Below are 12,539 nucleotides of genomic sequence, written 5' to 3' on the forward strand. Positions count from 1 at the left end.
CAAAGACATTGTAGACCCTCCCAAAGCTTTAAAATGCAAAAACGTTTGCGTCTGAACCCAAAATTTTGCGTCTGAAAAAACTAGCCTAAACCCAACTGCTTTAAAACGCAAAAAAAACGTGAATGTGTGCATGGACACATAGGATAACATTAAATGTGTTCAGGGGCAGTTGAAAAAAATGCCCAAATGCCTCTGAACTCGAGTTTACCAGCGCCTCGTGTACATGGGGCCTTACGGCATGACTCCCTTTTGACAAGTTTTCCTGACACCAAGAAAAAAATGGCGGCAGGGGAGGGATCTCCAGATGATTGACAGCCTCAGCTCTGTTCCTGTGTGCTGTGTAAAGGGGGTGTGTCCCTTCCCTCCAATCAGCTCTCAGCGCTCTCCGCACTGAGCCCTGCAGAGTGTAAATTCAGCTCTCCGCCCCCTTTTTCTGGCAGGTCAGGCAAGCTTTATAAATTCTGGACTTTTAACAAATGTAGAGAAAAGAATCCTGCAGATAAGTAGGTACAATTTATGTAGGAGGATTTGTTTAATTTCTGTGTATCAGCTGAGGCCAGTTCACTGGGTATATATGAGGGTTTACAACCACTTTAACCACCTCCCGCCCGCCACATTGTGAAATTACGGGCGCAAGGTGGCTCTCTTGTTATGGGACGTGGGGTGCGCAGCGTGAAGATCTGATCCTGGGACGTGGCAAAACACCGATCTCATTAAAGAGTCGATGACGAGGCTCTTTACCCATGTAATCAGCTGTGTCCAATCACAGCTGATTACAATGAGGCTTAGCGGCGTAATTTGGAGCATGCGCACTGGGATACGTCCACGGACGGCGCATGCGCCGTTCGTTAAAAATGTCATTTACGTGGGGTCACACTGAATTAACATAAAACACGCCCACATCTTCCAATTTTGAATTAGGCGGGCTTACGCCGGCCCTCATACGCTACGCCGCCGTAACTTAGGGCGCAGGTTCTTTCTGAATACAGAACCTGCCTCACTAGGTTACGGCGACGTAGGGTATCTGAGATCCGCACAAAGTAACATTGGGCTTTCTGAATCCGGGCCAGGGTGTTTTAGACATAAGAGGTGAATGGGGAGCTGAAGCATACTTTCTGGGTTCCACAGGCCCTCCCATTACACATGGCCTGTCATTCCTGTTGTTCATTTTACACCAATGTCACTGGAGGTTGTGTAAAAAATCATTGAAACCGTTAGTGAAAAATATATTTCTTTAAATTATCATTTTAATATGCAGGTTTTCAGCTGCTCTGCATTCCACTTTTCTGTTTATTATAAATATGCTTTTTACATTACGTGATTTTTTTGTATATGAAAAAAGGAGCCAGGCCTTTTTATTTCTTAAGTACAATAATATGATTTGTTCTGTTTTCTACCCTAACAGAGTGCTTCTCTGGAGACAATGATAATTTCTTGGCAATCCGCGAGAGGAAGAACGGGAAGTCCAGGTTTATTTACAGTCATGTGCAAAGTATTGAGAAAAGTTTGGACCTAGAAAGACAGAAAATGCCTCACCATAATTTTCACTCTCCAGCCAACCTGATAGGCAGTAAACTTTTTCCTGCACTTTATATGAAATCAGCTTTCCCCCGATCATCTAACAACCAACCCCTTAATCTGCTGGCTTCAGAGGATCGGGATGTTGAAATAGAAGATCTTCCCATTCCAGAATCTTGTGTGATTTTAGTGGTAAGTGCACCATGTGAGTAAAGAACATCATTGTAATTTTACTGAAAAGGTTAAGATTGAGAAGTGTTGCTGGCTAACAACCAGGAAAATTTAGACCTGCACTGGAAGATAGCAAGTGGTAAAAGAATAGAAAATTTAATTATTTTATAGGTGACGCAAGAGGTGCAGATTTTGCTTACTTTGTAAAACGAAGGTTCACTGATCTTAAAAAAAAAAACTGTTTACTTTCATTGTCCAATCACGTGCAAAAAGAAATGATTTTTTATTTACCTTGGATTTGGTTGGACAAATTAATACAGCTTCACCTTATTTTCTACGCTCAGTGAAAAATTTTAATGAACTATCCTTATTCTTCCAATACTGTAAATCTGCCCTGTCAAATTGAGCATTTTGCTGCATAGACAGACATAAGGAAATGCATTGTTTTCCGTAGAGAACAACATGATGTCTGGCATTGTGCTGGAATAAAGTCATGTCTGCTGGATAACGGATACCAGATAGCTTTCTCTATCCTTTCCTTTCATTGGATTCCAGTACACTGACACCAATCCTAAGACTGCCATGTGCCCCCACTTTTATAATGAGAGGAATGGCACATATAAAACCTTAAGATTTTTGGCTTTTCTAAGACATCTGATCGATTCACCTCAAACCCATACGAGCCAAAACTCAAGCCAAGCCACATTCCTAGTCATAGATAGTATCTTCAGAAGTATAAAGAGCAACCCAGGAACAGTGCAGTGTTCTGTATGTTAAGCCCCGTGCACATGACCGATTTTCCTGCCAGGAAAACTGCGGGGAGAGCTTTTGGCTGGGAAAACCGGCCGTGTGTATGCTTCCTCGCAGTTTTCCAGACAGGAAAACTCCCAGGAATCCCGACAGGAAAATAGAGAACCTGCTTTCAATTTTCCCGGCGGTTTTAAACCCGGCAGTTTTCCTATGGGGAAACACTGCGAGGGAGCATTAACACGACCGTAAATTCCCGGCCAGAGCTCTCCCCGTAGTTTTCCTGACTGGAAAACCTCTCGTGTGTACACTGGGAAAGTTACCGAGCATGTTCTCGGTTTTCCCGTCGGGGTTCCCGACGGACTTTAAACTGACGGGAATCCCAGTCGTGTGTACAGGGCTTTAGAGTTTAGGGACAGTCCCCAATTTTACAGTTCTGTTTCTAGCTGAAAAACTTCCCAGATTGCACTCTGTACATAGAGCAACCCTGAACTCTACACTCTTTATGTAGCGCACCTCTAGACACCGCACTCTGTATGTAGTGCACCCCTGAACTCTTCACTCTGTACGTAACACACTTCTAAATAGTGCGCACCCCAGATACAACCTGCCATTTCAGGGCAATCATACTGCTGATGTGGCCCGCAATAAAATTGAGTTTGTCTCCACTACTATAGAGTGTCAATAAGTCACAGCTCTGACACTGCTGGAGCAGTGGACATTACCCAGCAGCAGTCTCAAGGTTGTTGGAGGTCTAAACAAGGGAGGCTGTTACAGGTACAAAAAAATTTAATCGTAAAATACTTTAGATTCACATATAATTTTATGGGAGGATTGCTGTTGAAATAAATGTTTTGGCATCAGGGTCTCTTTAAAGGGGAAGTAAAATTTTTAAGCATATATTGTGCATGGATTCTCTGTATCTTTGTTGCAGCAGTGCACTGCATCACTTGTTGCATTCTATTATTAATCAGATTGTAATTTACCTTGATAAATGCTGTAGAGAAAAAAAAAATCATGCACACAGATTTAGTATGTTATGTAATGTGACATATGACAATGAGACCATTAAGTACAGAGTAAAAGTGCTTATTATAACCAAGGTGCTAACAGCATGGGGTTTGCATGTTCTCCCTGAGCCAGCATGGGCTTCCTCCAGGTACTCCAGTTTCCTTCCACACTCCAAAGACATGCTAGTAGGTTATTTGACTCCTGTCTAAATTGGCCCTAGTATGTGTGTGTATGTATGAATGTGAGTTAGGGGCCTTACATTGTAAGCTCCTTGAGGGCAGGGAGTGGGACTGATGTGAATGTACAGTATATACCGTATTTATCGGCGTATAACACGCACAGACGCCTTATGCACCTTAAATTTAAGAGGGAATTTTTAGGAAAAAACTTACATTTTAAATAGAAAATTCTGATCAGTGCCCATATGCAGCCCTGCCCATCATTGCAGCCTGATTAGTGGCCATCTGCAGCCTTGCCCATCATTGCAGCATGATCAGTGCCCATCTGCCATCTGCAGCCTTGACCATCATTTCAGCATGATCAGTGCCCATCTGCAGTCTTGCCGATCATTGCAGCCTCATCAGTGCCCATCTGCAGTCTTGCTCATCATTGTAGCATGATCAGTGCCCACCTGCAGCCTTGTTATTGCCGAAATAGACAGAGCCGGATCTCCTGTGTACTCGGCTTGGCTCGCAGTCCTGCCCAGTCCCACCCCTTGGCCTGTCTCCTATGATGGACATAACACCAGTCCAATGGTGGGATGTCAATGCTAGGAGGTGTGTTATACGCCGAAAAATACAGTATGTGTGATTTGGCGGTGCTATGTAAGTACCTGTAATAAATAAATATAAATAAATATATTATGGGTGCTACTATTAAAACACAAGGGTTGGTGTAATCAGGGCTTTGAGGTAAAGTAATTCAATGCTGTGGACTGGTGTCACAGTAAATCTGCCAGGTAACTGCTGTCCCTAGAACTGAGAAGTCTGTGTATTTTCACGCGACACAGAATTAAGGGCAAAACTGAATAAGCATGTGACTGTACCTTTTCTTTTTGCAGGATTTTTTTTTAATTTTTATATATCTATTATATAATTGTCTCCTGGCTAGGCCTGTTCATATTTATCCTTCTTCTATATTGCATTAAGAGTCAATTACTGGCTTCCATTTTCTCTTAATGAAGTTACCTATTTAATGCACAAAGTGAAGAGCTGAGTGGTCTGGACAGTATATCAATCTGTAGCATAACTCAGGGCACTTACTCTCCATCACCAGTTTAATCGAGAAACTTGGTGAAGGATAGAGTTTTTTTGCAAAATAATTAACTAAACATATCCCATATACAGTATACAAGCAAGCAACTGCCGCCATTCCAGAAGAAAATGCCACACCCTTCTTCTTTGCAGAAAAAGAACATTACCTGTCAACGATCTAGCCTTTGTGGGGTTCACATTTATTGTCACATTTATCATCACTATTCCCTGTTAGATTGGGGAAGATTTACTAAAACTTCTGCATGCAGATTCTGGTGCAGCTGTCCATGGTAGCCAATCAGTTTTCTAGATTCAGCTTGTTCAATCAAGCTTTGGAAATACATCCTGGAAGCTGATTGGTTTCTATGCAGAGTTGCACCAGATGTACTTTCCAGTTTTAGTAAATAATCCCCAGTGTGTCTTGTGACAAATGATTCTTGTTTTGCTCTAGTGGTCCCAATCGAGACTTCCACCTGTTCGCTGGTATCTAGTTAAAGTTAACAGTATTTTACTGATTACCTGTATTAGTGAAAATCTGGTCAATTAACAAAAATATCTTCGTAATCACTCAGAATAATGCTTAGTAACATCCATCAGCTAACTTGGGATCCAAATACATTGGCACTTCAATAGTGTGTCTTACAAGATGGCAACTGCCAGCCCCACATTGCATCAGATGCCAGCACTTGAAAACGTACAGGCACAAGCGCAGCGGTTTCCCATCCTCCTGCATGAGATAGTGAACTCCATTAAGTTCACATGAGAAGTTATTTGGATAGATTATGAAGCATTTAATAAATTGTTACACAATTATACTCTTGCCTTATTTACTACAAAACACCATTTGTGCATTCTCTGAATAAGTGGCCATTTACACTGAAACATATCAGAATTGAAGACTGTGATATACAGGTGCAAATTTATTATTTGGAACAGTTGTGGCCAGGTGTCGGCTATCATAATATAAATGCAGTGGACATTACCTTCATTGCTGCATGACTGCTTGCATAATTTTTGTGAGCCAAGAAGCAAATGACTGTGGGACTTGTAGTCCTGTATTCAGCCATAACTTTACTACTTAGTCTCTTTTAGACTACATTTCCCAGCAAGCTTCTAATTGATAGGATGATTATAGGAAAGGCTATCTAAAGAGCTGTTTTCGGCAGATCCATCAGTGAGCATCAGAGTGCTGTCCAGCTGCTGAGATTGCAGCCTACAAGGACCCGGTGAAAGACATTGCTGTCCCTACCTGAGTGAACCTGCATCGCTGTGTGACATTCAAAGATCATCTGTCCCTTCTGGTGATTGGCGGACCACTCTGTGGGAGCCAACCTGGACTGCTGTGTTCACATTCAACTGATCCTTCCACTGGCTGGTGTATAGACCTGCATCACTTCCTGTGTGTGCCGAATAACCTTTAGGACCTGGTGAGCAGGCTCAAGCCCAAATCCCCTTCTCTTCAACAACACTCAGCACATGGACAATGCATGCAGACATCATAACCCAGATTACAAAGAAACCTACCACTTCTGCTATATCCACTCCTTGCTTGTCGACTGCTTGAATCTTCCCCTTCCCTGAGGATTTTTCCTTCAACTTCCTTGAGCTCCAACGTGTCGACAAAGACTGTGTTCAGGCTTGACACTTGGACTACCCTTTTACCATTATCTGCAGGGTGTGAGCTGACCCAAATAGTGCTTAACCTCTTTTCCCCATAGGAGTAGAGTTCCCTAAGGTCAAGCCTCTCTCGATTCATAGTCTCCCCACCATTGAACTTTCTGGGCACAGTGTCTTTAATTGTCTTTAATTCTTTGTGTTTTCAAGTGTTGTTATTCATTACGGGTTGCCTTTGTTATTCTGAAAATACTTAACTGCCAGGTGTCCCGCTCGACCAGCCTTGGGTGCTGTCCCAGGGTTTGACTAACTGACACCTTTAACCCATTGTTTGCCTTAGTCAATACAGAAGCCTGCTGTGTTCAGTTTACATTGAGTCTGTGGTTCATTTAAAGGGGTATACATCATATCAGAACCTAGAGTGTCAGAAGGGCTGGGAAGTTTCCAGGGCCAGGGCAGCACAATAGAACAAGCAAAATTCCGACGGCCCTTACAGGGGTATCGCTACACAGTAAAGAAAACAGGAAACTATAAGAAACTGTATTGATTCTTTTGGTCTTTAATAAAGACACTTGATACTGTAGTTCTTAACATATGACGTTTATAATAAGGCCTTTTTGGTCCTCATGTGCTGTATTTTTTTTTAATAATATTTTAAATTATTTTTAATCAAAATGTGTAACTAGAAAAACAGGGATGCTTTATTTCATATGTGCTACTCATTTGGGTTGCCCCACAATGAAGTCTGTTTGCTATGACATCATTAAGTTAAAATTATTTTTATTGTATGGAAGTAGAATAGTAGTATATTTTTTTAATACCTAATTGGACTCTAAATTGGAATCATTTCACTTTTCTTATATTTGTTTTTGTGATACAAATACATAATTTCAATGTGTATACACTAGGTGAACTGTTTGTAATTCTGTTGTGCCAGCCTTGTTACTCACATATCCTGCCACATCCAAAACCAATCTGTTAGGATGTCACTTTCCTGGTTTGCAGCTTCCAGCGTCACCCTAGAGCCCAAGAAAATATTATTTGTATTGAAGAATGCCGAGCTGTCACTATTCCCTAACAAGGCTGTCCCCTTTGTGTATGCTCATGTCATGTGTTTGCCACTACTGACACCCTGAACAGCATCTAAGGGACAGTAGTTGTAGTTCAAGCCCTAATATATTCATTTAGTAACCAACAATGGCACTGGCACCACTAGTACAATACACAGAACAAAAAAGGAAACCGACAAAAAGAAAGAAACTATGTACAGTAAAACCTTGGTTTGAGAGTAACTTGGTTTGAGAGCGTTTTGCAAGACAAGCAAAATGTTTTAATAAATTTTCCCTTGATATACAAGCGATGTCTTGATATAAGAGTAGTGTCATGTCATAACTGAGTATAAAAGAGAAGAAAGAAGCCTCTAAGCGTAGCAATGTGGTTACATTTAATGAAGGTACAACATTTAGAAACGTATTGCTACACTTAGAGGTGCCTCTCTTCTCTTTTATACCCTGTAAAAAAATGCTTTGATATACAAGTGCTTTGGATTACAAGCATGTTTCTGGAACGAATTATGCTCGCAATCCAAGGTTTTACTGTATAGGCAATCAAGTCTCATCTGTAATAATACATTTTGATGACAATGTTTAGCCGTTCATAAATTAGTCTATTCAGTAACAGTTCAGCTTTTCTAAAAACGACATGCAACTGAAAATGTCCTTGTATTTGTCAAAACATAGAGTGTGATAACCTGCAGATTTTTTTGATTGCTGATTGAAAAAGAGGCAACATAATGCTGTGCGGTAGGCGTTTATAAAATGATTATGCGTCTCATCAGCTCTTATTGATGAAAGTCAAATCAATGCTAATGCTTTATAAGAATTGCCATGTCTGAGCTTTTAAAAGGTTTGCCAGTCATTTCTTACCAGTTATAAATAATATAGCCCAGCATGTTAATGTTTCCTGCATTAGTCAATGAGCTAATAAATTGATTTGAGTGGGGTCACGTATAATGCGCTTTTTGCTGTAGAGGTCTTTCTCTGAGCTCCAAAGATGAGACTCCCAAGATAACAATTTTAGGAAGAGAGTTTTTAGTAACCCAGCAATACGGAAACTATTGATCCAGAGCTGACTTCTACAGATATGTCATCTGCCACATATGCTACTATTAAATGATTGGTAAATATACCAGGGGGTTAATTTTTTTAAAGGAGTAAATAATGATTACTTAGTTAAGTGAAAATTCATCTTCTGAATGATCCAGCCTCTACTCTTTTAGTGAATTAACCCCATATATTATTTGTGTAAATGCTTAAAGGGTTAATAAAGGAAAAAAAAAGTTTTCCTTTAAAATAACAAGCATGTTATACTTACCTCCACTGTGCAGTTCGTTTTGCACAGAGTGCCCCCGACCCACGTCTTCTGGGGTCCCTCGGCGGCTGTCTCTGGTCCTCCCCGCAAGAACTCACCACATTAATGCGAGAGAGCTTGCATGGTGGTGAGTCCTTGCGGGCGCGCTCCCGTGATACAGCGAGCAGCCATAGCCGCTCACTGTATCACTTGGCCCCGCCCCTTGGCGCGCCGTGTCACTGGATGTGATTGACAGCAGAGCCAGCCAATGGCTGCGCTGCTCTCAATCCATCCGCTCTAGCCAATCAGTGGCCAGGCTGAGCGGCGAAGAAGATCTCGGGACCAAGTGCAGGACTTTCGAGGGGTCAGGTAAGTAAAACGGGGGCTTCGGGGGGGGCCGACAACATCAGATGTTTTTTCACCTTAATGCATAGATTGCATTAAGGTGAAAAAATGTTTTCGTTTACAACTGCTTTAAGTGCATAAATGCCAGCTGTTCCGGATTTGCCAGGACAGTCCCTCATCTATGTTCTGTGTCCTGGACTGTGTCCTGAGCTCACAGCATAACCCTTTTTACTCACTTTTTTTCTTTACTGAGCATGTGCATTAACTCCAAAAAATATATAACTGGGGGTTTCAAGCCATAAGTGGGTGGCCAAGTATAATAAGATTATTAGGCCCCGTACACACGACCGGATCGATCCGCTGAAACTGGTCCGCCGGACCAGTTCCAGCGGACAGATCCGGTCGTGTGTAGGTCCGAGCGGACAATTGTCCCGCAGGTCGGACAGTTTCCAGCGGATAAAAATTTCTTAGCATGCTAAGAAATCTGTCCGCTGGAAACCTGTCCGTCGGACGTATTCGGTCGTCTGTACAGACTCACCGGACACGTCCGACCGACCGCCATCCCTCGCATGCGTCGTACTGATTTGACGCATGCGTGGAAGCTTTGAACTTCCAGGGCCGCCCACGTCGCCGCGTCATCGTCGCGGCGACGGTGCGGCCACGCCCCGCGTATTGTTTACGCGCGGATTTCTGTCTGATTGTGTGTACAACCATCAGACAGAAATCTGGCAGCGGTCGCAGCAGATCTATCCGCTGAAAACGGTCCGGCGGACCGTTTTCAGCGGATCGATCCGGTCGTCTGTACGGGGCCTTAGAGTATAATAGGGTAAGTGAGATTGCCTACATAGTTACATAGTTAGTCTGGTTGAAAAAAGACAAGTCCATCTAATTAAAAAAAAAAGAAAATAATACTACAATCCCATATACACAATTCCTCACCCACAGTTGATCCAGAGGAAGGCGAAAAACCCCAGCAGAGCACGATCCAATTTGCTACAGCAGGGGAAAAAATTCCTTCCTGATCCACCAAGAGGCAATCGGATTTTCCCTGGATCAATTTTACCTACAAATGTCAGTACCCAGTTATATTATGTACATTTAGGAAAGGAACCAGTCCTTTTTTAAAGCAAATCCACTGAGCTTGCCAGAACCAGCTCTGGAGGGAATCTATTCCACATTTTCACATCTCTTACTGTAAAGAAACCTTTCCTAATTTGGAGATTAAATCTTTTTTCCTCTAGATGTAAAGAGTGCCCCCCTGTCCTCTGTGATGACCTTAAAGTGAATAACTCAATACCAAGTTCACTATATGGACCACTTATATATTTGTACATGTGGATCATATCCCTCCTTAATCTCATCTTCTCAAGAGAGAATAAATTCAGTTCCTCTAATCTTTCCTCATAGCTGAGCTCCTCCATGCCTCTTATCAGTTTGGTTGCCCTTCTCTGCACTTTCTCCAGTTCCCCAATATCCTTTTTGAGAACTGGTGCCTAAAACTGAACTGCATATTTCAGATGAGGTCTTACTAATGATTTGTACAGGAGCAAAATGATATCTCTTTCTCTGGAGTCCATACCTCTCTTAATACAAGAAATGACTTTGCTCGCTTTGGAAACCGCAGCTTGGCATTGCATGCCATTATTGAGCTTGTGATCTACCAAAACCCCCAGATCCTTCTCCAATCTCCACTATGGATTCCCACAGTTGTACTCCCCATAGTATGTATGATGCATGCATATTCAATATATTATATGGAAAGTTTTATTGACTGTCACTAGGTGGCACCATCACACAATTTGTAAGAAAACAGCTGAGCATTTTAATAATTATTTTTACAAAACAGTTTTCTAACGTACATAACTTGATTGTTTTATTAAAAATGTTGTAACATTTAATAGCAGATGTGATGCCAAACCTTAATTGGCAATGTTGTTGGGCATATTTTACTTGTATTACTTTGTCTGGCACATTATAATTCACTTACTGATGTAACAGCAAAGCAAAATATTACATCATCATGATTTCCATGGGGATCCAAATGCAGTCCATGAATTCACATATTAAAGGAGATAACAGTGACTCAAACGAATCCTATTATTGAGAAGTTTTTTTCATTGCCTTCAAATGCTAAGGTAATAAACAAATACAAATAGTATAGATGCAAATAAAAGAAAGTGTAACGTAAAAAAAAAAAAACAGGCAGTCTTAGCTCCATATATAGAAATGCTGGGTTTACCCAACCTGCTTAATAGAACAAATTAATGGTTTAATAATAGTTTGTTAAATTATTGATCAAATTAGTGTAAAATGTTAGCCAATCTCTGCAGTCTAAATGCCATGTGTAAGACAATTTTGGCTTTCATTATTTGGTGGTATATGGTAACAGATATATCCTATTTTTTATTCAACGGTAAACTGCCCCAAAAAAGTAAAAAAATATAATTTTTTAAGTGTAGCTGTATTTTTCTTGCTACTTCTATAACTTCTATAACTTCTATAACTTACCACCAAAGAACAACCTAAAAATAAATAATTCTCCTGCTCCTGACGATCAGAGCAACACTATGGGCAGATTCAGGTGCATTTACGTTGCTCCGCGGCAGCGTAACGTATCTGATTTACGTTACACCGCCGCAGGTTTACAGCATAAGTGCCTGATTCACAAAGCTCTTACCTGTAAACTTGCGGCGGTGTAACGTAAATCCGCTCGGTGCAAGCCCGCCTAATTCAAATGGGGCGGGCACCATTTAAATTAGGCGCGTTCCTGCGCCGAACGTACTGCGCATGCTTCGTCGGGAAAATTACCCGACGTGCATTGCGCTAAATGACGTCGCATGGACGTCATTGGTTTGACGTTAACGTAAATGCCGTCCAGCGCCATTCACGGACGACTTACGCAAACTACGTGATTTTTTAAATTTCGACGCGGGAACGGCGGCCATACTTAACATTGCTTAGACCACCTAGGAGGCAGCCCTAACTTTACGACGCGTATCGCTACGGAAACAACGTAAATTTAGATCGACGGGCATCGCGGACGTTCGTGAATCGCCGTAACTAGTCATTTGCATATTCTACGCCGACCACAATGGCCTCGCCACCTAGCGGCCGGCCTAGAATTGCATCCTAAGATCCGACGGTGTTAGTCAATTACACCTGTCGGATCTTAGGGCTATCTATGCGTAACTGATTCTATGAATCAGCCGCATAGTTAGGACGGGCGGATCACAGAGATACGACGGCGTATCAGGAGATACGCCGTCGTATCTCTTTTGTGAATCTGGCCCTATATGTGTATGTTATTTGTACCTGTAATAGGGCCCAGAAACAATACTGTGCATTTTGCTTTTTTATCCCCTTAGCGCCGACTATACGCACATATGCGGCCTCGGCTTTAAGGGGTTAAACCGGGGTAATGCCTGCAGCTGTATCTCTGTACCCTTTTTTAGAACGGGTGGTCGGCTCTTTAGGGATATAAACTGATGCAGCTAAAAGCCGCTCAGCTGTTATCCTAAAGGAACGGGAGTG

At 41.9% G+C, this 12,539-nt stretch overlaps 1 protein-coding gene across 1 annotated transcript in view; it reads left to right on the forward strand.

Moving 5' to 3' along the window:
• PTPRR (protein tyrosine phosphatase receptor type R) overlaps positions 1-12,539 on the forward strand; it is a 220,239-nt gene that overhangs the window by 31,935 nt on the left and 175,765 nt on the right. Inside the window, exon 2 of the mRNA XM_040344000.1 lies at positions 1,406-1,710. Coding sequence (XP_040199934.1) covers positions 1,406-1,710 — 305 coding nt within the window. The remainder of the gene's footprint in view (positions 1-1,405; positions 1,711-12,539) is intronic.

This window comes from Rana temporaria, chromosome 3 (genome assembly GCF_905171775.1).
Source record: "Rana temporaria chromosome 3, aRanTem1.1, whole genome shotgun sequence".
NCBI classification, from domain to species: domain Eukaryota; kingdom Metazoa; phylum Chordata; class Amphibia; order Anura; family Ranidae; genus Rana; species Rana temporaria.